This window comes from Haliotis rubra, unplaced genomic scaffold, assembly GCF_003918875.1.
Source record: "Haliotis rubra isolate DU_JTF1 unplaced genomic scaffold, ASM391887v1 Scf215, whole genome shotgun sequence".
In the NCBI taxonomy this organism is placed as follows: Eukaryota; Metazoa; Mollusca; class Gastropoda; order Lepetellida; family Haliotidae; genus Haliotis; species Haliotis rubra.
In genome coordinates, this window is record NW_025766170.1 from 469,080 (window position 1) to 496,233 (window position 27,154).

Sequence of the window (27,154 nt, forward strand, 5' to 3'; positions counted from 1 at the left end):
TTAGCTGTTGAAATGTTACCATTGTATATGATATAAGTGTCACTAAATATGGAAAATATTTTTGTTCATCATATAAGTATCATATATATATATCACACATCATCTTGCATGTTGCTGCTGAATAATTCTTGAAACTGTAAAAGATCCTGGAAAATGTTCTTACAGTGCAATGCTGAGGCAAGTGATCTACAGGACTGTCGTAGTGCTTATTGAGTTTCTGTTTGTCTCATTTCAGTGCAAGTCCCGACAGCCCTGACTACCATCGACAGCACCAACCAACATCTCCACATGCTTACTATATACTTGATCTGTATGCAGATCAGGTATGACGCCTTTCTATGCTGTGTTTTTGTTTTGTTAATATTCTCAAATCAAACAACCTCCAGCATCACCCTAACAGCCTGTCCTCAAATCAAACAACATCCAGCATCACCCTAACAGTCTGTCCTCAAATTAAACAACCTCCAGCATCACCCTAACAGTCTGTCCTCAAATTAAACAACCTCCAGCATCACCCTAACAGTCTGTCCTCAAATTAAACAACCTCCAGCATCACCCTAACAGTCTGTCCTCAAACAACCTCCAGCATCACCCTAACAGTCTGTCAAGACAACCTCTCAAATCAAACAAGCATCGCCTCTAGCAGTCTGTCCTCAAATTAAACAACCTCCAGCATCAAACAACCTCCAGCAGTCTGTCCTCAAATCAAACAACCTCCAGTCTGTCCTCCTCAAATCAAACAACCTCCAGCATCGCCTCTAGCAGTCTGTCCTCAAATCAAACAACCTCCAGCATCGCCCTAGCAGTCTGTCCTCTGTCCTCAAATCAAACAACCTCCAGCATCACTAGCAGTCTGTCCTAACAGTCTGTCCTCAAATCAAACAACCTCCAGCATCACCCTAACAGTCTGTCCTCTCAAACAATCAATCACAGCAGTCCTCAAATCAAACAACCTCCAGCATCACCCTAGCAGTCTGTCCTCAAATCAAACAACCTCCAGCATCACCCTAACAGTCTGTCCTCAAATCAAACAACCTCCAGCATCAGCCCTAGCAGTCTGTCCTCAAATCAAACAACCTCCAGCATCGCCCTAGCAGTCTGTCCTCAAATCAAACAACCTCCAGCATCAGCCCTAGCAGTCTGTCCTCAAATCAAACAACCTCCAGCATCACCCTAACAGTCTGTCCTCAAATCAAATCAACCTCCAGCATCACCTCAGTCTGTCCCTAACAGTCTGTCCTCAAATCAAACAACCTCCAGCATCACCCTAACAGTCTGTCCTCAAATCAAACAACCTCCAGCATCACCACAACAGGTCCAGGCCAGTTCTGAAATCAAACATCACAATTTCAGTAATAAACATGGCGTTAAGCACAAGCCCTTTTCTCTACCTTCATTACCTTTGTTGGCTTTGTTTGACAAATTACTGACTTACTGGAAAATATAGCTTCATCTTATTGTTATGTCTTTGCAACCTGCAACGTTTTAAAAAGTCTATGAGACATTGTTGCATAAATGTTTTCTCATTTTCCTCTCAGTCCCTGGTGTGTTCGCCAGCCATGATGTTTTTCCGGAGCAATGGCGAGACTGTCCCCAGGAGGCTTTTACTGCGAGGAGATTCGGAGGGGCGAGTTGTCATCTGGAAGCTGCCTGAGGTTTCGGAGAGACAGATGACCCTTGTACGACAAGAGAGCTTTGACAGACTGCCAGGTACTTATGATGTACTCAGCAACTGGATGCTTCATAGATGTACGCTTAAATGCAGATAGGGGGATCACATGACAATAATTAGAAACAGTTCATATTTCAGGTCACAGTTAATTCAGAATGGTTCCTGGTGAATACATACGTAACATAGCCAAGAAACATGTGTCAGGGCTCCAGATAAACATGATATGGTAGGAAATAATTAGAATACGTAGCAGATACGCACCACAGCAATGGTGTACGGTCTTAGAATAATTTACAGACGTATTTATCTAACCTGTTTACACAAGAGTAGCAATGTTGTTATGCATATATGAAACGAAACACAAGATTACTGATACTCCATTAAATTCCATTCAGTACTCTAAATGTACTCTTATTGTTTTCCAGTACTCCTCTATTTAAAAGTACTCCTGATCATGAAAAATTATCTGGAGCCCTGAGGTGATGCTCCTTGGCACATGTATTTTCATGTTCAGCATCGAGACAGCTCAAACTTCTTTTATTTGGAAAGAAATTGTTTGATCTGTTGTACAACTACTAAAAATCATTTCACTTCATTGTGATTCTAACACAGCTTGTAAAGCATGATTGTCATGACACTATGATTGTCTACTGTAAAGAATGAGATTAAAGGATTATTATCTCAGAAAAAATACTTATTTGGATCCTATATGGTCTTCCTGGTCAGAATAAGTCCCCTGCAAACAGTACTGGTCATGAGAGGCAGCAGTGGCTTAATGGAAGACTCAGTGACTCAGTCACTGTCTGGTTATATGGTATTTTGATCATAGTTTACTAGACAACATAATACTGGACAAGAATCAATCTATGGACAAGTGACTAAGTGACAGATTGTTCCATGTGTGTCTTCCAACCTACTTTCCCTTCCACCAAGCTCAATCTACCATGCTAAACCTCTAAATGATATCCTCAGGATCTCCCATCTCATTGGGGCTCTATTTTAATATAAGGGAATAATTTGTTTCTATTAATATGATATATATTCAGAGACTAAGCATTAGTCTTCTAACCTTGCAGCTCTCCCTCCCCGCTGTAAGACCACTCTGCAGGAGGTGTGGGACAGTCTGTACAGGCCCCCTGCTGGAGTTCTCGATGGTCTGGTAGGTACACAGTGCCCAGGCTGGCACGTTTAACTAGAAGGTTTCATGTGCGTGCTTTCAACATTTCTTGTTAAGGTGAACAAACATGGCATCGATAGAAAATTTGTTTAAGCTAAAATTGACATGTATTCTTTATTTGAATTGTGATAAGTAACATGAATAAGCTGAAACCTTTTACGAAAATTTACCTGACTACATAGTAATGATATTAATTAGCCTTATGGTGCTCAACTTAGATTATATATTGATATTATTATGTTTATGTTTTGTGATCAGTGTGATGAGAACAGGCAGTCCCTCCACATCTCATCCACCATTTACATCCCATCACAAGGCAAGCTGGTTTGTGGCCGCATCAATGGCACCATCGTCATCGTCCCAGCAACACAGAGCGTGATGCTGCAACTTCTCACCACCAAGACGCTCAAAGCGGACAGTAGGTCCTTTGAGTAGTGTTTTAATCTTGGCCTAGACAAAATACATTATATATATTTTTCCTTATCCTGACTCATGCTCTTTTTGCTTGTCTTCTTCTTCTTGCGAACATAGTGGAACACTTGTATCTCCCTAATTGAAGCTCCCTTCAATGTAAAATCACTAATTAGTACACCACGAGTTACCTCCCTTCCACAAGCGCGGGAACGAGGGCGCCACCTCTACCCATGTGCCTCACTCTCTCCTTCTTCGCCCAGTGAGCTGGACGTGAGAGCGCCTGTGTCTCCCGACACACTATATCCTTGGATTATATTTAGTTAGTTACCTCGTATAGACATCTATAGAGGTTTAGCTAGTATCCTTCAACAATTATATATTGATATTTAGTCGCGTGTTTCTACTGTTAATTCACGGGACGCCATGTTTGTTCTGTGGATTACGTTGATGAAAATTCTGTACTGTTGCAGATTACGCTTTTTATTCTGCTGCTGATCCGCATTTAATATGCCCTAGCTGTACTAGCGCCATGTTCATTTTATTCACGTGGCAGTTAGCGGTACTAATTTATCCAATTCTGCCTTTAATAAATAAATACTTTATGTTTGAGACGCGCAGCAGATAGGTCACATTATGCAGAGTCTAGCCATGACTGATACACCTGAACCCTCGCCAGTCTACTGCTGTTGGTCGACCCTCCCCGCCTGGTATTCCGCTAGAGTGGTGGAGAGGCGTGGGACGTAGTCCGCCGCCTCCAAGAAGCGTCCTGCTTCCCCAGACATCCCATCGTCGCAGCCGAAGACTAGAGGGCTTCTACTGCATCTCAACGCAGACTTCACACCCCCAGGGCAGCGTCGACCTCTGAGGGGAAATCAACGAAGTCTACTAGAACTTTCTCAGCCGAGATTGTTCCCTGGGCCGCGAGATTTGGGCCTGTATGATGATCAGCCGATCATCATACCTGATGTACATCAAAAGAATGACCGATGTCGGCAACAGTGATGTCAGCGCAGATCAACATGCAGCCTGATGTACTAACGCTGATATTCGATGATCTTCCTGAGGGTCCCGTCGCTACCAACACTCAACGCAGACTTCGCACCCCCAGGGCAGCGTCGACCTCTGAGGGGAAATCAACGAAGTCTACTAGGACTTTCTCAACCGAGATTGTTCCAGCCGCTGAACTGGGCCTCTACGATGATCAACCGATCATCATCCCCGGCGATCGCATACAAGAAGCGACCAGTGACATCAGCAGAGATCGCCATGCAGCCTGATGTCTCTACACTGATGTCAGAGCGACTTCCCTGAGGGCTCAGCAGCTGTCATCGCAGAGAGGGCACCGACCACTTCGTCGCAGACCATCCCAGACGAGCTGTTGAGGCAGATCATGACCATGATGGAGGGCCACTACAGACGGGAGAAGCAGCCAGCCCAGGGCCTGAGCAACGCAGACAACACCCCAGAGGCACCCCCAGTCAGCGTAGCAGCCACGACGAAGCAGCCTTCGAGAAGGAAGTCACAGACCACCTCGACGAAGGACCCAGATGTACAGTCTTCGCGAAGGCTTCGCCGAAGACGGAGAGATCGCCACCGTCCTCGGCCTCATCCTCAGATGCGGACTCAAGGTCATCCCATAGACGCAGATCACCTAGACGATCTCCACGCCGCTCACCACCACGGCGATCTCCACGTACATCACCACGCGTCGATCACCTCGCAGGTCACCACACACAAGTCGGCAGCGTCACCCGACATAGAGATAGCAGCACACAGGTCACCATCAGAAGAGCATCAACCTCTCATCACCGATGCTGGTACAGAAGATGATGGAGACTTCTGGAGACGCTGAGATAAGATATTGGATGGTAAACAACCTAGATTTATCTTCACCGTCCAAGAGTGGCAACTCAGCGCAGACATACCTGATGAAGGAAGACGATGTAGACGTCGTCACCCTACCTCCGATCGACCCGATTGCTGCGGTGCCACAGAATGTGGACACAGCCTACCATAAAAGGCATGTAAGTTCAAGCGCCAGAGGCGTATGTTCTTTGGCCTTAATAGATCTAGAAGCGATCAATGAGATTCTTATCACCAGATTTCGCGTGACACGACTTCTGAAGATGATAGGATGATCTACTCGGCTCTACTTATGCAGAACCAGCAAGAACCACACCCTGTATGAAGCTAACGCTCATATATTGAGCGGACTCTAGACACTTCGATAAGGAAGTCCCAGGCAGCCTCCGCAAGGAACTAGAGCCTCACCAGTTACAAGGGACGCCACGAGGAGAAGCGCCACGACCCACATCCTGTTGAACACAGAGGTCGTTCACGAAGCAAGCATGAGTCAGGATAAGTATAAAATATCAATTTTTACTCTAAAATTACATATATATATACTGATCGGGTTTCTGATTCGATACCTTCGCTGAAGGTCGCGAAGGCTAAGTGGCTCCAAGTCTGCTTCACCCAGAAGATCTAGAAGGGATACTTCGAGAGCTTCGTGAAGTCTCCGGCGTTCACCGAGGAAGTATCCTACAAGGTCTCCATATACTAGCCACTTTCGTCATATATAGCTACTTTCGTCAGTCCGTTCAAGACATCGCATAAAGTGTCTATCAACTGTATGCCATATGCCGATCTATAAGCTTCACGCGAAGACAATTGCACAGGCTATTTACAACACAGAAGCGCCGCTATATTAATTAGTCAACGACGTTTCATAGATATTCACAGAAATCAACTTTCCATTATAGATTGCTAGAATATGCTATCCCACACTACGATCACGATTATCTACATGCGTGACCATTACGCAGATCTGCAGACAATTCAATATCGAAATTGAACAGCAACCTGTTACAGCGTAAGTATAACTCATAATCGCCAACGTTTCTGAGAAGTAATATGTACAACAAGTTCAGCTTTAATTCTACAATTATGACGATACATTCATGTATACAGTCTACAAGCTGACAACTTGCAAGTTTATTGTACCTTTATATAAGGAAGTCGGAATTATATTCAAAACTGAAGTTACTTTCACGACAGCCAGGAAAATAACCTACCCAGCATTAATATTACAGAGCGAGGTATTTGGCCGGAGTTTCAAGCGTTTACCATTAACCCTCGAACACGTGGTCACTTTCGGGTAACCCGAAAGTTACGGTGAAGACCGGCGATTATGCTAATATAAGCGACGGCAAGATTTTATACAAGGTTTTTTTTCCTGCTACACCGGTGACATCACAGCTGGTATTCTACAGAATCAAAATGCCTTGTTCTGATTGGACCGGCGATGGACAACTACCTCCAGAGAGGTCGGTCTTAGTTCACAGTTCAAGACTCACGTTACAAGTGACAACTATATATCAGTGAACGAGCAAGCCTCCTTACAGTCCAGTTAATCTGAACCTTCATGATTGGGCTGCTTTCTTCAGGTTAGAGACCTCCCCTGTCAAGTTAGGACGAGGGCACGGCAGTCAGGCGATTTTACATAAAGTTCAACGAGGACAGACACACCTGGTTGTGCACCTACATCGTCAAGGACTTCGCAGCGAATTTACCTAGACGACGGAATACAAGTGGATCTAAATCCACAGCGTCTCAGTCTACAACTGAATTTCATCATCAAACTACTAACACAACTAGATGGTGAGTAAACCTACTTAAGCTTTCTGATTGGAGGATTAAAACGGAAGTTTCACGCTCCAACCGGGATCTGTATATAGTGCTCCAACACCTCACAAGTGAGGTTTATGAACACGCCTGGATGACATACTTGGACTTCATGATACGATGATTCTATCACGATGGCCAGCAAGAGCACTGTAAATTTATCTCCACCGAACCAAACAGGAGGGAAAAATGCATCAGATTATTTCCTCTATATTCAAGTTACGCCAGACTGAAGTCTCATGTACTACCATCTCGCGGATCAGAACTGTCATACTATGTGCCTACAAGACTGATGGACCCGATCCGACCTCCATGAGCTTCTAATACTCATGATATTAGAAGCTAACTTCTACAATTGATCTACACAAATGTTATTTGAAATTATGGAGGGTTATTTCTGGAGATCCGATATGGTGGTTGCCAACCATTATCTGAGAGAGATATCACCGTCAAGGACGCCTCAGGTATCCACCAATTGGGTTCCAGGGTCCTCGCACAATAGTTGACAGTTCCTCGGAGAAGATAAGTCAATCTTACAGATTTCTACTTATCTTATAACAGTACTAAATAGCTACATGCTATATATAATTTGCTTAAGTTCTTTTTATCATCACAGTACTATGATTATTACATCATACAATATATAAGTTAACAACTCTACAGAGTTTGTTATTATATATTTACCTTAAGTTAATCATATCTTAAAGCGTGGTACTATGGTTGCATTATAAATGCATTAGCTAATAAACTCTACAGAGTTTTTGGCTAATATATACATTAGCTTAAGTTAATTATATCTTAAGCATAGTACTATACACATATTATAAAAATATATTAGCTTACAAACTCTCACGGAGTTTTTGCTATTATATAGGTAGCTTAAGCTTATTCATATCTTAAGCTCAGTACTATGTTTATATCATATAAGTATATTAGCTAACAAACTCTAAAGAGTTTTTGCTAATTGGCTTAAGTTTCATCATATCTTAAGCATTATGGTTACATTATAACATGTATTAGCTAACAAACTTTACGGAGTTTTTGCTATTATATAGGTAGCTTAAGCTTATTCATATCTTAAGCTCAGTACTATGTTTATATCATATAAGTATATTAGCTAACAAACTCTAAAGAGTTTTTTGCTAATTGGCTTAAGTTTCATCATATCTTAAGCATTATGGTTACATTATAACATGTATTAGCTAACAAACTTTGCGGAGTTTTTGCTATTATATATGTAACTTAAGCTTATTCATATCTTAAGCAGTACTATGTTTATATCATATAGGTATATTAGCTATCAAACTCTAAAAAGAGTTTTGCTATTATATATTTGGCTTAAGTTTCATCATATTTTAAGCTTTATGGTTACATTATAACATGTATTAGCTAACAAACTCTACGGAGTTTTGCTATTATATATGTAGCTTAAGGTTTCCTTCATATCTTAAGCTCAATACTATATTTATATCATATAAGTATATTAGCTAACAAAACTCTAAAAAGGTTTTTGCTATTATATATTAGCTTAAGTTCATCATATCTTAAGCAGTATGGTTACATTATAAAATGTATTAGCTAACAAACTCTACGGAGTTTTGCTTTTTATATATATAGCTTAAGTTTAATCATATCTTAAGCTCAGTACTATGTTTTTAACATAAAAGTATATTAGTTAAAAACTCTAAGGAGTTTTTGCTATATACATTTAGCTTAAGTCTAATCATATCTTAAGCTTAATACTATGGTTACAATATAAGTCTATTAGCTAATAAACTCTACAGAGGTTTTGCCTATTGTATATGTAGCTTAAGTTAATTATATCTTAAGCACAGTACTATACTCATATTGTAAAAATATATTAGCTAACAAACTCTACAGAGTTTGCTATTATATATGTAGCTAAAGCTTATTCATATCTTGCAAGCTCAGCACTATGTTTATATCATATATAAGTATATTAGCTAACAAACTCTAAAGAGTTTTGCTATTATATAATTAGCTTAAGTTTAAGCATATCTTAAGCTTAGTACTATGTTTATATCTTAAAGTAATTTAGCTAACAAACTCTAAGGAGTTTATACTAGCAATTTAACAAGCTTAAGTCTATTAGTCTTAAGCATTGTATTAATGTTATATATACTTTATCATAATAAGTACATTGTAATAAGTACATTGTAATAACCTTTATATGGCAGCTGATAAGTTAGCAGCAGGAATTCATCAGTTCAGTGCCTTTATGAAGTTCCCATAGGGTTATTACAATCATCACAGTTCAAATCACTAATTATTAAAATCCAAAGTATTATATATTCCCACCTCCCTTTCCGTGAGGATTCTACAAGCAAAAGAGCATGAGTCAGGATAAGAGGAAAAATATGTAATTTTTAGAGTAAAATTGATATTTTATACTTATCCTGACTCATGAGGTAAGCCCTCCCATCCTCCCCACATAACACTTTGGATTTCCCTGTAAATTCAAATGTTGGGCTCAGTATATGAGGAGAGAGTGAGGCACATGGGTAGAGGTGGCGCCCTCGTTCCCGCGCTTGTGGAAGGGAGGTAACTCGTGGTGTACTAATTAGTGATTTTACATTGAAGGGAGCTTCAATTAGGGAGATACAAGTGTTCCACTATGTTCGCAAGAAGAAGAAGACAAGCAAAAAGAGCATGAGTCAGGATAAGTATAAAATATCAATTTTACTCTAAAAATTACATATTTACAACCTCAATGCCATGATACTTAAAATCCATTACATTCATTAGGATGCTGTAAAAGATGTGAATAAAACTAAACTGTTCACAACCAGTTTACATGGGTCTTTTTATTATCTAGTTGGCAATAACAATCAATTATAGGCGTAAACATTCCCTCTGGATTATGGTTGCCTTATTCCTGTGGATTCCACAGCACACATACAGAATGGAAATGAAAATTTTAACTATTTCATAGCTATCCCTAGTGGTATGCTTAAAAGAGTTATGCAGTTATCTCCCTTAGCTGTGACGTCACAACTTAGTTGTTGAAAACCTCTAATAATTTTTCTGTATGGACAACACAGAAGACGTGTTTACAGAGTGGAAGTGTTTTCAAATTTTCTTCAAATTTTCAAGAACTACAAGACTCCTGGTCAGTAGTGTCGCATTGGTTGATGTTTCTGACAATCGCATTCTATATTTTGTGCATATTACAATCATTGCAATCACAGTTCCTTTTGCTCATATGTTTCTTCCCTACAACTTCCCATCTCTGATATCTGTATTTTAAAATCAAATGCTATGATGCCCCAACATAATGAATATCAAGTACTAAATCAGGAAAGAAATTGCATCACACTTATATTACTGAAATATGCATTGTGTCATGTCCTTGATGTATCGGTGTGCCTTTTAGTTTATGTCATGTCTGTACCAGTAATTCACTCATGCAGATACTTCACAAGGGCAAACCTGTGAATATCCAAGTAAGAATTGGTCTTCAGCAACCCATGCTTGTCATAAGAGGCAACTAACAGGATCGGGTGGTCAGGCTCGCTGACTTAGTTGACACATGTAACCCAATTGTGTAGATTGATGCTCATGCTGTTGATCATGATATTGTCTGGTCCAGACTTGATATTTTACAGACTGCTGCCATACAGCTGGAATATTGCTGAGTGCGGCATTAAACAACAAACAAACACAAGGACACTGAAGTGTTATCTTCCCATCCCTGTAAAGTTGCTGCAAAATGCTGCTGAGTGGTTGCTATGATAGCCATGTCTTCCCTGTCAGATATTCCCACCAAGATCCTGCAGGGCCATGATGGCAGGGTGACATGTCTGCTGTACCCCTTCAACGAGAGTACACGGTATGAGCCCCAACATCTGCTGTCTGGAGGAGCTGACTTCTCTGTCATCCTGTGGGACATGAACTCGGGCTACAAGATCCACACCTTCACTGTACATGGGGGAGAGCTCACGCAGATGTTGGTGCCTCCCGGCAACTGCAATGTAAGTAGTTACTGAAGGCATCTTGCAGCGTTCGAAATACCTGCCTGCCTGACTGCCCGGGATGGGTTATTTTCAAAATCACCTGCCCAACGGTTGGGTTTAAATTTAGACATGTATATAAAGATGGGATAAGTTTTGGTCGGAGCTGGCAAGTTTTACATCTAACCATCCCTGTGGTCTGGCTGAAATGTTTCATACCCTTCCTCTTGCCCTTCATATTTTATAGTTATTATTTGTTGTAGTGTTGACTTTTACCACCATATATGACTGAAGATAAGCCGATCTCATATATAAGTCAAGTTTGTAATGTGACACTTTAAATCAGTGTTAAAATTGTATGTCTTGTACATAAGCCGGACCACCAACCTGTGTACATCTTCTCATTGTGATCAGTTTTCTGAAACAGGATGTCAACAAATCATATTTAGTTATTTCTGTTGTTACATGATCTTGTAATAAACTATGTTCTTTGCATATCTGGACTTATGTTTGTAATCGAGTATAATTCTATATTTTAGTCCTAATTTTACTCAAGTCATTTTGTAAGCTGGATGTTTCTTGAAGTAAGCAACTTTTGTGAGGTGGCAATGAAACATGTTTGTTATCAGAAAAGAGTCCTTCACCCTGGTCCTCACAAGGTTTTGTCTTTTGTACCAGAGGTGCAGTTGGTGTGTAATTTTTACTATGTAGGTTTAGACTGGCTCACTGAGGAATGATCAATGGTTCCTCATTGTATCAGTGGTGTAGCCCTATAGTTAAAGCCTAGTGTCACGCATAAGTCACGCACTTTGTCCCCTTTGTATGTGTGGCTCATTTCTGGTGTTCCCTGTTGTGATATTGCCAAAAGCGGCATACAAGACACCACTCAAGACATGTTGCATTGTGCTGGTATTACCATAAAGCATGTTAAATATTTTCAGACTCGGATCCTGTCTGCTGTTTGTTCGGTTGCAAGTGACCACTCTGTAGCTCTCCTCAGTCTGAAGGAGAGAAAGTGTATCATGTTGGCAGGGCGCCACCTGTTTCCAGTTCAGACAATCAGATGGCGCCCCCTGGATGACTTCATGGTTGTCAGCTGCTCTGATGGCACAGTCTATGTATGGCAGATGGAGACAGGTCAGTAGGACACAAAATGTGTTGTCTGATGTAGTTACATTGAAGCTGGATGATAAAGCTTACCATACGTTGTGTTACCTCCCAACTTCTAAATGCCCATCAAGCATCTGAATTGGATACATTTAGTACTTATAAATTGTAAATCTAAATGCTGAATAAAATACAGAACAATTTCTGTGAACATTTGCAGCAGCCCTGTTCAATCAGTCCATATGACCATCATGCTGTCTGGAACCCTTGAAGATCTGGGTTAGAATTGGTCTTCAGTAACCCATGCTTGTAAGAGGCAACTAATGGGATCGGATGGTCAGACTTTGCTGATTTGGTTGACACATGTCATCGTATCCCATTTATGTAGATAGATGCTCATGCTGTTGATCACAAGATTGTCTGGTCCACACTCGATTATTTACAGACTGCCACCATATAGCTGGAATATTGCTGAGTGTGGTGTTAAGCAACCAAGAATCATCATAGTGTCTGGTGTGTTATGTTATAGGGGGCAGTGGGGTAGCCTAGTGGTTAAAGCGTTGGCTCGTCACTCTGAAGACCCGGGTTCGAATCCCCACATGGGTACAATGTGTGAAGCCCATTTCTGGTGTCCCCCGCCGTGATGTTGCTGGAATATTCAGTAAAAACCAAAACTCAGTCAGTCAGTGCATGTTATAGAGACTGGCTGCACAAGAACATATTGGAGGTTATTCAGTTTTTGTGATCAGTTTGGATTCAAAATATAAATAAAAGAAGAAGACCAGAAGTATATGATATACCTTTTGCTGATTTTTGTGTCTGATTTTTATGAAAATATGTAGAAATGATCCTTTACCTTTTTGGCCATGCTATTGAATTGAACCAGTTTCCTTCAGCAGGTTAGCTTCAGGTGCTTTGGTGGCATAAATGGATAGAACTACTGACAGATGTTAAATGAAGCATAGTGACCAGGGACAATTCATTATCTGTCTCAATAATAGTTTTGTTTATGACTGAGCCTGTAATGTTCATGTAGAATTGCATCAAACAAGTTTTACTCAAAGGCACAATGATCAGATATGTGGATATAAGGGCTACCTGATAATGTACTTGCTCATCGAACAGAAAACATGTGAACATTTCACAGCATGGAAACAATGTTTTTCAGCCCTTCTTTTTCAGCCTTCAGCCGTTATCTTTTGTGACATTGCATTAATATTGTCAGATCGCATATACTCACTGTACAGGATATTGCTGACACAGCATAAACCCATAGTACTCACTGTCTCTCTATTTCGTAATGTTTGCAGGTCACCTTGATCGAGTTGTCCATGGCATTACTGCAGAGGAGATCCTCAACAACTGTGATGAAAATGCCACACCGATGGAAAGTCTGACCAATCCTAGTCTGACTCTGGCACAGGCCCTGAAGAGACGGAATCTGGCAACATTCAAGAACCTGGCACAGCAGAAACTACAGCAGCAACAAGCAGCTGCCCAACATCATCAGCAGCAGCTGACACAAAGACCACCACCAGAGATGCTTAAACCTACCGGGTACCCCTGCTTATACAAGGAGTGAGGACCAACACCAGGGACCCTGACTCTCATGTGCTTTTCTTTGACACAGAGGCCTTAATTGGTAAGTACCTGGAAGTGTTACAGGATATTTATTAATTCCAGTTTCATGATCTAAATATTTGGACATGAATGGTGTGACCTGCTGCATATTTTGTTAAGATGGTGAGGTAGCCTTGTGGTTGAGATGTGCATCTGTCATGATGAAAACCTTAAGGTTACAATGTGTGAAGCCAATTTCTCTTGTGTTTGCCTTGATATTGCTGGAATATTCATTTTACAGGACATGGACTTAGGCCCAAATCCCTCATTCATAGTGTGACCAATATTTTCTCCATTTGGAACTGCCTATTTACATTTGGTTTTGTAATACAGAAATCAGATATGTTTCACTTCACTAACAAGAAGTCAAAAGGGTCCTTTTAGATGGCTGATAAGGAACTGATAAGGAAATATATCTGACATGACTTGTGTAGGGCTTTCAGATCATGATGGAGAGAAACTTTAAAATCTTCGGTCATAAATTGTCTTCAGTCGTGTATTATGAGATTGACTGATGCTGCATGAGATGCCATGAGATTGTTGTTGTTTGTGCAGTGCAACTGTTGACGGAGGAGTATGCCACCATGTCCCCCGGGGAGCTGGAGGCAAGGGGACTCATTGGGATGACAGAGGATCAGCTCATTAAGTCCTCTGGTGGCCTGGAGCTGTCAGACACACAGCAGAAACTCATGGGTAAAACACCTTCATCACTATAACCTACGTGTGTCTCCTCATGCTCCTCAACATTAACAGTAGGGAGACCTAGTCATCTGAATCACTGCAGTTAGCTGTGTAGAGTTGCTGCCCTTTAAATGTGGCTTTGTATCTCAGATTCACCTGATAAGCATGCTTGTAGGTTTCAGCATAGTGGTCATCTGAAGTGCTGCAGTGTGTTAGTGCATAGTTGTGTCTCTTACAAGTGCCAATAATCTAAGATTGTGCATTCCTATCCAAGATTAGGAGTTTGTCAGCATGATATCCATGCTCGTATGTCTCACCAAAGTGGTGAACAACTAAAACGTGCAACACCTGGGATCCTCTGTCAGAGAATCACTAGCACTCTCTCTTACATTACCAGTAATGAGAATTGACAGAAAGTCAACCTTGAATAAGTAGGACCTTTTGTTTATTTTGTCTATACAGTATTTTGTCTATAACAGTACCTCCTTTCTGTGAAATAATTTTCAATGTTCTTGAAAAAGTTAATTTAAGTATTTTCTTATGAGGACAAAGTAAAGAGTCAGCAAGAAGTCTGTTTGAAGGAGTTGTCCTTGGGTTGAATTCCACACTAACTGCAGTGAGCTATGTCCACAGGTTTCATAGCCAAGGCTAAAGAAAAGGCAGAGAATGTTGGTCAGAAGATACAAGCTAAGGCTGAGACAGCTGGACTAGTTCCTACACAGACAGGTGGCCGTTTAACTCCCACAAGACTGAGTTCAACTCCATCAAGGCGAAGTAACACCAAGCCTGATGGCCTTATTGTCAGTGACAATCTAACCTTGGAGATAGCTCAGTTCTTCATGTCGTGTCTTCATGCATGGGGCCTGGATCCAGATCTGGACAGACTGTGTGTTAACAAACTGGGACTGCTGAAACCTCAGTGCCCCATATCGTTTGGCCTGCTGTCTCGCCAGGGCCACATGTCCCTGATGCTGCCTGGATGGCACAAGCGAGTCTGTCAGGAGGAGTTGGTGGGCATCAGCGGCGACATTGGGAAGGCAACTCTTGCTGATCAGGCCCGGACTGCAGCCATGAAGGGGATGGATAAAGGCACTGCTGATGAGTCCAGTAAAAAAACACTGCTTGCACAGAGATCTGGCAGTGTTCCGTTTGATATAGAACACCTACTGTTCAGTGATGGGGATATGGAAAGTGATCCTCGGCAAGGCTCAGCTTGTGAGGAGCAGAAGGTGGAGAGCCCACTGTCTGCCCTAAAGGAAGAGACCAGGATCTTCTCCGCCAAGGCAAGATGGAAAATCTCCAGCGGTGTGACCACTCAGCACCTTCTCAGTGTAATCTCAGTTGCCAACACACTGATGGGGATGAGTCATGCCAGCTTTATCTTTGGTAAACAGAGCAGGTCAAGGAGGTTAGTGCAAAACATTATTAATGCTGCAGGTAGCTCTTTGTTTTAAAAACTTGAAAAAATGCAAGATCAAGTTAACCAGTTGTTTTGTTTTGTTTGTAATTAAACATGAATGGTTAGATTGATGGTCACTGTAGAAGAATTGTTCTTTTGCTCAGGCATGTGATTTTATAGGCAACAAGCTGCGTTTTTTCAACAGCTTAGTGAATTGTAGTTTGTATGGGGTATTACAATGGACACCATTCATCTGTCCCATCCATACAAGATTTCATTGCTGGTGCAAAACTTTTAAAAGCAGACAATATTTCTTCTCCAAAGTTTGCACATAGATAGGCCTTGTGGTCATTTTGTTTTCTGTGATAACCTGAGATTATGAATGAGATTTCAACAACTTTAACTCCAAGTATTTATCTTTGCAGAGGATATAGATGACTGTCCTTTTGTTTTTAAAACCAAATGATTTTTTGGCTGTAGCAGGAAGGGCGCTGGTTCCTTCACCAGTCACCATGGCATCATCATGAATGAGACTGACAGTGACGGAGGTAGTGAGGATGAGGACAGTGTCAGCATCCTGCAGGCCCAGATAAAGCAGGGATGGAGTCTGCTAGCAGCGCTACACTGTGTGCTGCTGCCTGAGCTGGTTGGTCCGGCACACTATCAGTCGCCCCAGCTAGAAATGCTGGCTCGCAGATGGCAGGATCGCTGTCTGGAGGTGAGCACCTTACTGTTGGGTAGCAAGCTGGACTTGCTTTGTTAAGACTTCAGCATATTCCTTAGCTCAAAACTTTAATGGTACATTGTATTTGCAAACATGAGTCTATTCTCTTTACGAAAAGAAGTATATGTTTCTATTATTTATAGTTTTTGTTCATGGTGTATTTTGTGTTTCAAAGAAATACATCTAAATAACTGAACACCATTTTGTATGTTAAGTGTTCTTCCTATATGAATAGAAATTGTCAGCAAAAGATTCAATCTACTGGATTCATTTCAGACTGTATAAGTCAAGCTGAACACAATTTCAGCTGAATTCAATATTCTAGACATCTGTCTGATCTTACTGATGTTAAAACCACAATGAGTTATTATTATTGAATATGATTCAAAACTGTGAGGTGGAAAGGTTCAGAAAAGAAAACGATTTATCTATTGAAAGCAGCTGTAGACATAATGTAATGGATGAATTCAGAGGAAGCATTAATGTTTGGCAGAACTTTGGTGGAAGTCTTTATGACTATGTTGATGTTTTGTTTGACAGATAAGAGAAGCAGCCCAGGCTCTCCTGTTGGCGGAGCTGCGTCGGATTGGCCCGGAAGGGAGGAAAGCGATAATAGATGAATGGTCTCCATACCTGCCCACTTACGTGGACCCCCAGCACAGCCTGCTGAGTGACCCCCAACGTGGGGAGGACGACGAGGAAGATGAGGATGATGAACAGATGCTGGCAGGTGAGCGAGCATAGTCATCCGCCAAGTGGAAGTTATCAACATGCTGGGGTTTTCCCCCCCATCTATCACTGAATTCTCATTCTCTTAGACTTATTGAATACATGACAGTAAACAAGGATTACAAACTCGTTATTGTTATCGGGTCCTGCTTATGTTTAAATAGATTAAGTGGTTGTCCATAAGGAAATTTCCTTTGGGAATGTTGTGTTTCATATAATTTTCAACCAGGTTCTATTGCTATGTTGTTGCGATATTGCTGATGTTATGTAAATTTTAACTCACTCACTCCTTGTTAGAACAAAATAAACTTGTCATACTGTAGTCACAGAAGTGGTTGCATCAACAATCTTTAGTCACAGTGGTAGCTTCTTTTCTGGACATAATGCAGTCTCCTGGCATACAGGTTAATAATCATTCAAAACGGCAGTATTCAGTAGCAAGTATATTTGCCCCACTATGCATTAACCCATGATTTATCTTTATGGAAATAGAAATAACTAATTTTATACCTTATGTTGAAGTTGAGAAAAGTTCAAATTTAGAAAATGATGTTATGACAAATATATGAATATGCTTTTCTTACAGGTGATTCTCCTGCCCACAAAGTGTCTGTGTCATTTGAAAGTCGGCGAAAACAGGCGACTGCTATTGTCATGTTAGGTGTGATTGGAGCAGAGTTTGGGCATGAGATAGAACCCAATCGACGGAAGGTGGAAGAGATAAAAAAGGGCAAGAGGAATGTCCAAGAAGGATTCAGTCTCACAAACTACAACCTCTCCAGACACACTAGTGAGTATAGCGTTATCGAAGTGCGAGGTCAGGTGTCTGGCACAGAATTTTCTTGTTTAAAGATAATTTGTGTTGGTGAATTGAATAGCTCAATTAATAGTAATCCTTGTGTTGGTAAGGGTCTTCTCATTTATCCAACACCTATTTGTTCAGGGTTTTAGTTCAATGAGGTGGAATAATCTCTCCAGACAATAGATGACACTGAATTTTTTTATATCCCTGTCATAGAAAGTCTGCAGCAGATTGTTACCAGTGAAAATAAGACTTCTTACCCTACTTTCTATGTTCACGTTGCAGGCAAGGCTCTAACGTTCCTGCTGCTGACCCCTCCCAGTCCCCCTACCTTCCAACTTCCCCCATCCCATCCGTGCGGCTATTGATCTGTTGGGTAGGGGCTTCACTGTATGGGAGCCATACCTGGACGTGTCCTCTGTGCTGCTTGGGCTGCTGGAACTGTGTGTGGATGCAGACAGGCTGCTGCCCAGGTGAGTCTAGTATCATCACCTGCTATCACTCGTATCAACACGTTTATAGCCAATCCGTTACAAGTGAATGCTAATTAAACATGCATTACGAACTGCCAAAAACAGTACAGTCGACAACATTTTAGTGGATTTTTGTGATAAGTTTCGGCAATTGAACATTTTTTACAAAACTGGGACGTCATCCCTCTTATCACATAATTCTTTGTCATTTTGAGATCATTGTCTGCTTAGATCTGACATTACCTGTTGAGATCTGGGTTCGAAGTGGTCTTCAGCAACCCATGTTTGTAGTAAAAGATGACTAATGGGATCGGGTGGTCACACTTGCTGACATGGTTGACACATCGTATCCCAGTTGTGTAGATCTATGCTCATGATGTCAGTCACTGGATTGTCTGGTCCAGACTTGATTATTTACAGACTGCCATCATGTAGCTGGAAAATTGCTGAGTGCTGCATTAAAAACCAAACATGAAAAATTCTATCAAAATTATTTCTCTATTGACCAAATAGAATGTTAGTCAATGACAAGAATTGTTAATTCAGTGCAGGATGTATGAGTTATTAATAGATATGTTCAGTACCACTCGTGCTTTTTAAAATTTTTGCTCATGTTTTTATGTTATCTGGCTTAAATTAAGAAAATGCTAAATTCAACAATATTTATTCCCCCTAATCACATTGACTGACAGCATCTGAAGTTCCCATTTCAAGTTGCTGGTATATTTTGCTGTTTAATAACATTAATAAACTGAAACTTTGGTGTATCCAGCATTTGTCTAGAAGTGTAAGTATACAATTTCCTTCAGGCTTTTTGTTGCAAATAACAAATTGATTCTGGGGTAGATATTTTCAGCATACTTATTCAAGGAAGCTAGAATGGGGATCTTGATCATCCAAATATTATCACAGTTGTATCAGAGGGTAGATATTTTCATTTACATAAAATATTTAAAGGAAGCTAGCTGTGGGGTAGCCACAGGGGATCTTCAAAGATATATACAAAGTACTAAATAACACTGTCACACAGTGTCAGATATACTATATAGTAATATCAATCTAATATTTAAAACATATGTCATGGGGGGGTAGCCTAGTGGGTAAAGCGTTCGCTCGTCACGCCAAAGATCCGGGTTCGATTCCCCACATGGGTACGATGTGTTAAGCCCATTTCTGGTGTCCCCCGCCGTGATATTGCTGGAATATTGCTAAAAGCGGCGTAAAACCAAACTCACTCACTCACTAAAACATAGAATCAGAACCCTATTAATTTTGAATTGCTTGCATATAGGATGCTTGAAAAACTCAATGTAGCCTTTTCATTTAGTATATCAAAATATATTTGCTCATAGTTTTTTACTGAACGAATGTGGGCAGTGGGGGTACCCTAGTGGTTAAAGCATTGGCTGGTAGCGCCCAAAGACCGGGTTTTATTCCCCACAAGAGCACAATGTGTGAAGCCCATTTCCGTGTCCCCGCCGCGTGATATTGCTGCATAAAGTATGAATAAACAATGAGATAAACGTACTGTGTTGGGATTACACTTTCTTAGTAAAGACAGATTCTAGAGGTTGAGTCCCATGTTCAAACCCGCAGGCAGAATAATCACCGCACAAATAGTCAGCCTTCTAAATTTCATTTGGAACAGAATTGATAGTCTCGAACGCGTAGCGTGAGGTTTCAAATGATTAATTTAGAGACTATCAATTCTGCCTAACATTCATCTAATTTTCCAACACAATACGTTTATCTCCATTCTACCATAACCGATTTAAAATCGAACTCCTTCCTTCCACGGAAGACACTGCGAAATCCGGCATGGTGCGAGAGGCGAATTGAACTCGTCTGTGAAGGGAGTGGAAGGTGCCGTTCGTATTTTTTAAACATTGCAACATATATAATATTCTGTCCAAAGAAAACTAACTACTGTTTATTCAATGCAATAATGTAATACCTAAGAGCTTGGTTTATATAATCCCAACTCCACACGACCGAAACCAGCCTATTGTTTTGCGTGCCGTGTTACTCTAACCCCCTGGCCACACTATAATGGAATCGTCTGACCTACTTATTTTTCTTGGAAGTGCAGTCTGTAGTTGTTGACAGTTACGCAACAGTTTGAAATGGCGGACAGCCAGTGTTTACATTTTGAGTGACAGTGGAAAATACTTGACTGACTGTCGAATCTGAACCCTGCAGAATCGAAGAATAGATCCTTTTCTGATCGACCTACGACCTGTAACTATTCAAAGATTTGTATGACCAGCGAGTGTGGATCATGATTTCACTTACATAGGCTGTAGGTGCCTCCACCCCGGCATGCGACGAAAAGAGTGACAGTGCTGCTTTGTGTACATGCGACTAACTTGGGATTCCTTGGAACATTGTTTTCATCATTTGGGACTGGATTGTGGCCAAACTTTTTTCAAAGTGTACGAACATAGATCACCAGCAGTGACAGCCTTGTGGGGAAGCTGGCAGAGAGCAGAATTCTGGTGGTTCAATTTTTGACATGTATTTTTTGAACGATGCAACGGGACATGATGGAGTGTGAGTGGCATAAATTTTGTGTTTCGCCTGACCGTTATCTTGCGAATTTCCCATTCTTATGATTCTAAACGGAAACAAATATACCATTTACCAGGTAGGTAAATGTTTAGTAAGGATTTGCTGCACATTTTGTATAGATAGGGATGAAATTTACAAGGCTTTCTGATTTACATGTTAGATATTGTTTGTTTATGTTTGGGGCTGTGTATTGTAATTGAGTTTGAATATTTTTATTATAGAAGGTTATATGATAGTGAGGTTCCCTAATAATTGTGGAGGAAAAATCATATAATAATTTATATGCATTTCCATACGCCTGTTGTCTTGATATTAGCCATGTTGGTGGTCCTGATCAGTGTTCTGTTGTGTTGAAATATTTTAGCCAAAATTGATTGGTGATTGACCAATCAAAAAGCATTTGATGCCATGGTAGAATGTGTATTCATAGCTATCAGCAGTGGGACTGAAAGTATATAAGCAAATCTAGTTACGGTACATTTACTTGAATACAGTCATTTGATCTATATTTACCTCATAAGTGAACACATAATGTGAAAGAACCTAAGAAATCATTATGTTTAAAACCCTTGATTTGAACAATCTACATGTAAAATGGGCATTAATCGATGGGCATTAACAGGTCCAAAGTCATTCTTGGAATGGGTGGAAGGAAAGATAATGACTCCCCTGTACAATGAAAATGTCTGTCCCAATCATCTGTAAGTTACATCAGCTCAAATGTCAATGTGGTGTTGTGTCAAGTGCAAGTTTAAACAAATCAATGAATACAATGCTCGGGTTAGCTTGTTCACAGATCCCTATTCAGTTTTAGTTGAATAAAAATATGTTTAAACCAAACATGAGCATGGACTAGGGAGTGGTGTTCATGTAAGCTTATAGCTTGTTCACCGATCCCTATTCAGTGTTAGTTGTATAAAAATATGTTTAAACCAAACATGAGCATGGACTAACCCAACATTCCTTACCGTTGTAATAGGCTTCTCTGCCCAGTGACAGTTGAAGTTGGCTAAAATAGGGTTTAGGACCTAGTGTTGTGTACTTTTTTATGTGGTGATGGTAAAGTAGCCAACTTCAAATAGGCTCTATGAATCAGGAGTCATTGCTGGTAAAAACATAACAAATAGAAAAGAGAAACTCAATAATATATTTACAAAAACCTAAACCTATCCTAACCTAACAACCTAACCTAATCTATACCTAACAATCTAACCTAACCCCAACGAGACATGGCACTGATATCAGAGCCTATGTCCAAAACAAATAAATATCTTAATTTCCTATGTAACCAAAAAACCTTTATACTTGGTCTGGATAACCAGGACTCCAGCAACTGAAATAAATGTCCTCACCTCTGGTGAACCAGTGGACTAAAGACAAGGAGTGCTGTGAAGCTACTCCCTTTATAGGGCTAGAGGCAGGCAGTGCATGTGCTGCACATGCCAGGCACAACCTGCCAGGTGTGTTGTGGCTATGCATACCAGCATAGCCGAGAACACACTAATAACCCATGTTATATTAACCCAACCCCAAATAGAACTCAAACTTTACCTGAAATATCCTAAACTACCACACCGTATGAATAGACTAATCTAAAAAAGCTTAGAAGGGATTATTCAAGGACCAACTATCCTAACGACTTAAAACACTAGAGCAATAACAGAACCAGAATTAGATCAAAATATTTACTACAAAATTGGCAGAATAGGTGTCTTCAAACATAAATACACAAATCACACATAAACTGACCTGTTATGAATGACAATTATGCCCAGAGATGTAGACCAGACAGACTTGTGAATGTAAGCTGACCAGTCCCAAACAGCACCCTGCTTCTGAATAGAAGAGGACTTGGCCAATACAATAGAGGACCCAGAGAAACAATAGGAAGCAAGCACAATGGTGACTTGCTATTGTAGAAGTGATGCAGGTTAGATTGAGTGGTTGAGCAATTACTGTGACTTGGGGATAAAGACAGAAGCTGAAATTGAAAGACACTTGATATATACACATTATTACATTCTACTTCAAATGCTCAAGCAATTACCTGTAACCCAGAACATGAGTTGTGTGGCAACACTGGTTGTCTGGCAGTTAATACACAGGCCATTGTGATATGACAGCAATATTGAGGCACAAGATTCACATGCAAGTAATGATTATTGAGCCTCTTTATTGAAACTACCTATGTGTTTACAGTCTCTGTGACTAAGTTTCAGTTTCAATTTCTTGTGATGTGTTTGACAAGGATTAAAATGATGCTACATTCACTGACAATAAACTGATTTGTTGGGGTGTTCAGCAGGTGATCGGAAGAAAAGATTGGAAAAAATTCATGGAAAAAAGTCATCAGAAAAATAACTATTATCATCCTGAAAATAAAACTATTATAAAACATCCTGTCCTCCAGTTATTTGTTTATAACAATACTTATTTTGTAAAATTTTATTTCAAAAACTAATAAAACAATCCTGTTCTCCTGTTATTTGCTACAATTTAAAAACTTATTTAAAACTAATTCAACAACTGTTATAAAAATGTCCTTTCCTCCATTTACTTTGTTTATAAGTATTTATACTGTATTTTGTATATACTATTTCACTTTCATCTTCAAATAATCTTCAGTAATAAAAACAATCCTGTTCTCCAGTTATTTGTAAAGACTATTTCACTTTCAAGTTAATTATTCCTTTCAGTGAGATGCTGTAAGCAATTGGATCTTATCCATACAGGAGAAATGAACATATTATACTATGCTAGAGCGGCTGGCCAAAAGACTGTGACTCTGTTGTCATCTGTTCATTTAATGATGGCATGTATTATGCTTGCTTGAATAAATACATTAATTCTATAAGTTAGGTTCAAATGTGGTTCAGACAAATTTATGTAGTGCTTTTGATGATAATATTGAATATTGTTATGACTTGTTGAAAAATACATTATTCATACTAACTTTTTTAAGTTTATGGCTTTGTTCCCTATGAGTTTTTTTTTTCTACCCAAATCTATGACTTTTTTCCATGACTTTTTTTGCTATGACTTTTTTTCCTACAACCGTTCAGCATTGCTATTGGTCTGCTTGTATACTGCTAGTGAAAATCTGTAAAGACTAGTAGCTTTCTCACTAATTGTAGTAATATGTGAACAATTTGTCCAGAATGATTTGTAAACTAGATTTGTGAACACCGCATCTTTCCATGATGACGGACAACACAAATTCTGTTTGTGAGTAAAGAGTGTAAATTACTTTTAACTTGTAAAAGTTGAGTGGAGTTTGTAGTACAGTGATCTTGACAGAATATTTTCTTTAAAAATAGACTGAATATTTTATTAGTTTCTGCTTTCATGGACGCAGAACCAGAATTTTTAATTTTATTTTGTTTGTTTGATGACTTTATTATTTAGGATGTGATATGATTTCTGCTGCCTCTTTTTGCAGCATGACCTATGGGCTCCCTCTAACTCCAGCAGCAGATGCCTGCAGATCTGCCCGCCATGCTCTATCACTGATAGCAACAGCCCGCCCCCCAGCCCTCATTATCACCATGGCGAAAAGAGGTGGCACGATACAACGCCCTGGCACAGAACACCCAGTCTCAACATGCGCAGATCCTCAACTCAGTGCTGGTCCGAGCTAAACAGGAGATCCTTCATGTTATTGAGCTGCTGGTTGAAAAAATGCCGAATGATGTGGCTGATCTCATTTGTGAAGTATGTATAGGACTTCCATTTAATTGAAACTCAGACTTTTCAGATGTTTTTCTCTCTCCCACTCTGGATATAAATGATCAGTCTCAATGGTATTGAAGTTCTGATTGGATATTGGAAACAAATGTTTGTTGAAACAATGAAATTTAAAGATTATGATTGACAGCATTTCTACTTTCTTTTATATTATTATTTTGGTATATTTATTTATTTTAACTTGTCATCAATGCTTTGCTATCAGGCCCTGGACTTTTGGGAAGTATCAGTAGATTGTTTAAGATTATGAAGGTGTTTGTGGAGGTATCCTTTACAGTGGCGTGATGATTCATCGATATGCATCATTGCATCGATCCATGGGCTGCTGATACAGTGGATTGATACAAAGTTTTACATGGTCATATATCCCTATACGATACTTCAAATGGGCCACGATACATCAATGTTTAACTTTGACTATTGCCGAATTGCATTATTCTGTCAAGAAAAAATATTTACTTTTGTTTGATGATTAAAATATATGCTTACTTATTTTCCCTTTATAAGTAAACATTTTCTTGGAAATCCTTGCGTCAAGAACTGTGTCAGGCATAGCGCTCGCAATGTTATTAACATTCACAAAGTCCGTGTATAAACTTAATTATCTCGTTTCCAAATAAGCATTGAGAAACGCTGACGGAATTTGACGAAGTACTTTAAAATGGTTTTGTTTTGACCTTATGGTGTTTTATAGTTGGTGTTAGAATTAAAGATTTTAGTATCGTGATACGTATCGTATCGCCATTCTTATATCAGGATTTGTATTGTATCGCAGCTTCAGTGCACAATACTTTGACAATATATCATTGTAACTAAGATTTTAGTATCATGATGTATTGTATCGCAGATTGTATGCCAATACCAGCACTAATCCTTTATAAACCTCCAGTGACGTAACTCTATTGTCTCACCAGGTTCTCCTTTTACCGAGTAAACCTCTACAGGCAGTTTCGCTTGCATTCTCCTTGAAATCCCATGGATTTTCTATAGCACTGAATACGATCGTAAAACATCACATTATTGAAAACTTCTAATATACAGTGCCGATACCTGGTTTCGAACCTGCAACCCTCAATTACTAGCTTGGCGGTTTTATCCACTAGGCTACAAAGGATTGCTGTGGAGATTGAGATTGGTTGTCAGTATAAACCATGTGTTCCTCACAAGAAGGGGAAGTGTGGGCAGCTCATTTGCAGGACACAGGTAGCGCATGCAGAACACATGCATTGTACGTGCAAAGCAAGGTGTCAGCTGCCAGTTGCATCCCAGTTCATTTCAACAGTAAATACCAAATATTAAAATTATATCTAAAGTATATCTTTGGTCGGTTCATAAGTTGGATCAAAACCTCAGAGTCGGATTTGATCCTTTACGTACAAACTACAATGCTGTGTTTTCCAGGTGATGGATGTGACCATGCATTGTCTGGAAATAAGCCAGCTCAAGGCCAAGGGCTTGCAGGAACTCTTCCCAGCAATATGCAGGTAGGTGGGGCAAGGAGGTACACAGTTTTACTTGTGGTTGGGAGGAACAAGAAGGGAGGGTTAGGTAGGATGGGGCATGTAGGGAGGGGCAGACAGGGAGGGTCAGGTAGGATGGGGCATGCAGAGAGGGTCAGGTAGGATGGGCATGCAGAGAGGGGCAGGTAGGATGGGGCATGTAGGGAGGGTCAGGTAGGATGGGGCATGCAGAGAGGGTCAGGTAGGATGGGGCATGTAGGGAGGGGCAGGTAGGATGGGGCATGCAGAGAGGGTCAGGTAGGATGGGGCATGTAGGGAGGGGCAGGTAGGATGGGGCATGCAGAGAGGGTCAGGTAGGATGGGCATGCTGAGAGGGTCAGGTAGCATGGGGCATGCAGACAGGGTCAGGTAGGATGGGCATGCAGAGAGGGTCAGGTAGGATGGGCATGCAGAGAGGGTCAGGTAGGATGAGGCAGGGAAGGGCATGTAGGGAGGGTCAGGTAGGATGTGGGAAGGGCAGGAAGGATGGGGCATGCAGAGAGGGTCAGGTAGGATGGGCATGCAGAGAGGGTCAGGTAGGATGTAGGGAGGGTCAGGTATTACGTGGCATGTAGGGAAGGGCAGGAAGGATGGGGCATGCAGACAGGGTCAGGTAGGATGGGCATGCAGAGAGGGTCAGGTAGGATGGGGCAGGCAGGGAAGGGCAGGTAGGATGTAGGGAGGGTCAGGTATTACTTGGCATGTAGGGAAGGGCAGGTAGGATGGGGCATGTAGGGAGGGGCATGTAGGGAGGGGGCATGTAGGTAGGATGGGGCATGTAGGGAGGGTCAGGTAGGATGGGGCAGGCAGGGAGGGGCAGGTAGGATGGGGCATGTAGGGAGGATCAGGTAGGATGGGGCATGTAGGGAGGGTCAGGTAGGATGGGGCAG

At 40.6% G+C, this 27,154-nt stretch overlaps 1 protein-coding gene across 1 annotated transcript in view; it reads left to right on the plus strand.

Annotated features, from left to right (window-relative positions):
• Positions 1-27,154, plus strand: part of LOC124276898 (WD repeat-containing protein 7-like) — a 56,511-nt gene that overhangs the window by 20,796 nt on the left and 8,561 nt on the right. The window contains 18 exon segments of the mRNA XM_046712566.1: positions 236-323; positions 1,539-1,710; positions 2,749-2,831; positions 3,108-3,267; positions 10,722-10,939; positions 11,860-12,055; positions 13,336-13,581; positions 13,584-13,667; positions 14,201-14,338; positions 14,960-15,734; positions 16,206-16,443; positions 16,990-17,179; positions 17,765-17,968; positions 18,266-18,332; positions 18,334-18,453; positions 24,461-24,572; positions 24,574-24,732; positions 26,167-26,249. Of these exon segments, the coding sequence (XP_046568522.1) occupies positions 236-323; positions 1,539-1,710; positions 2,749-2,831; positions 3,108-3,267; positions 10,722-10,939; positions 11,860-12,055; positions 13,336-13,581; positions 13,584-13,667; positions 14,201-14,338; positions 14,960-15,734; positions 16,206-16,443; positions 16,990-17,179; positions 17,765-17,968; positions 18,266-18,332; positions 18,334-18,453; positions 24,461-24,572; positions 24,574-24,732; positions 26,167-26,249 (3,333 nt within the window).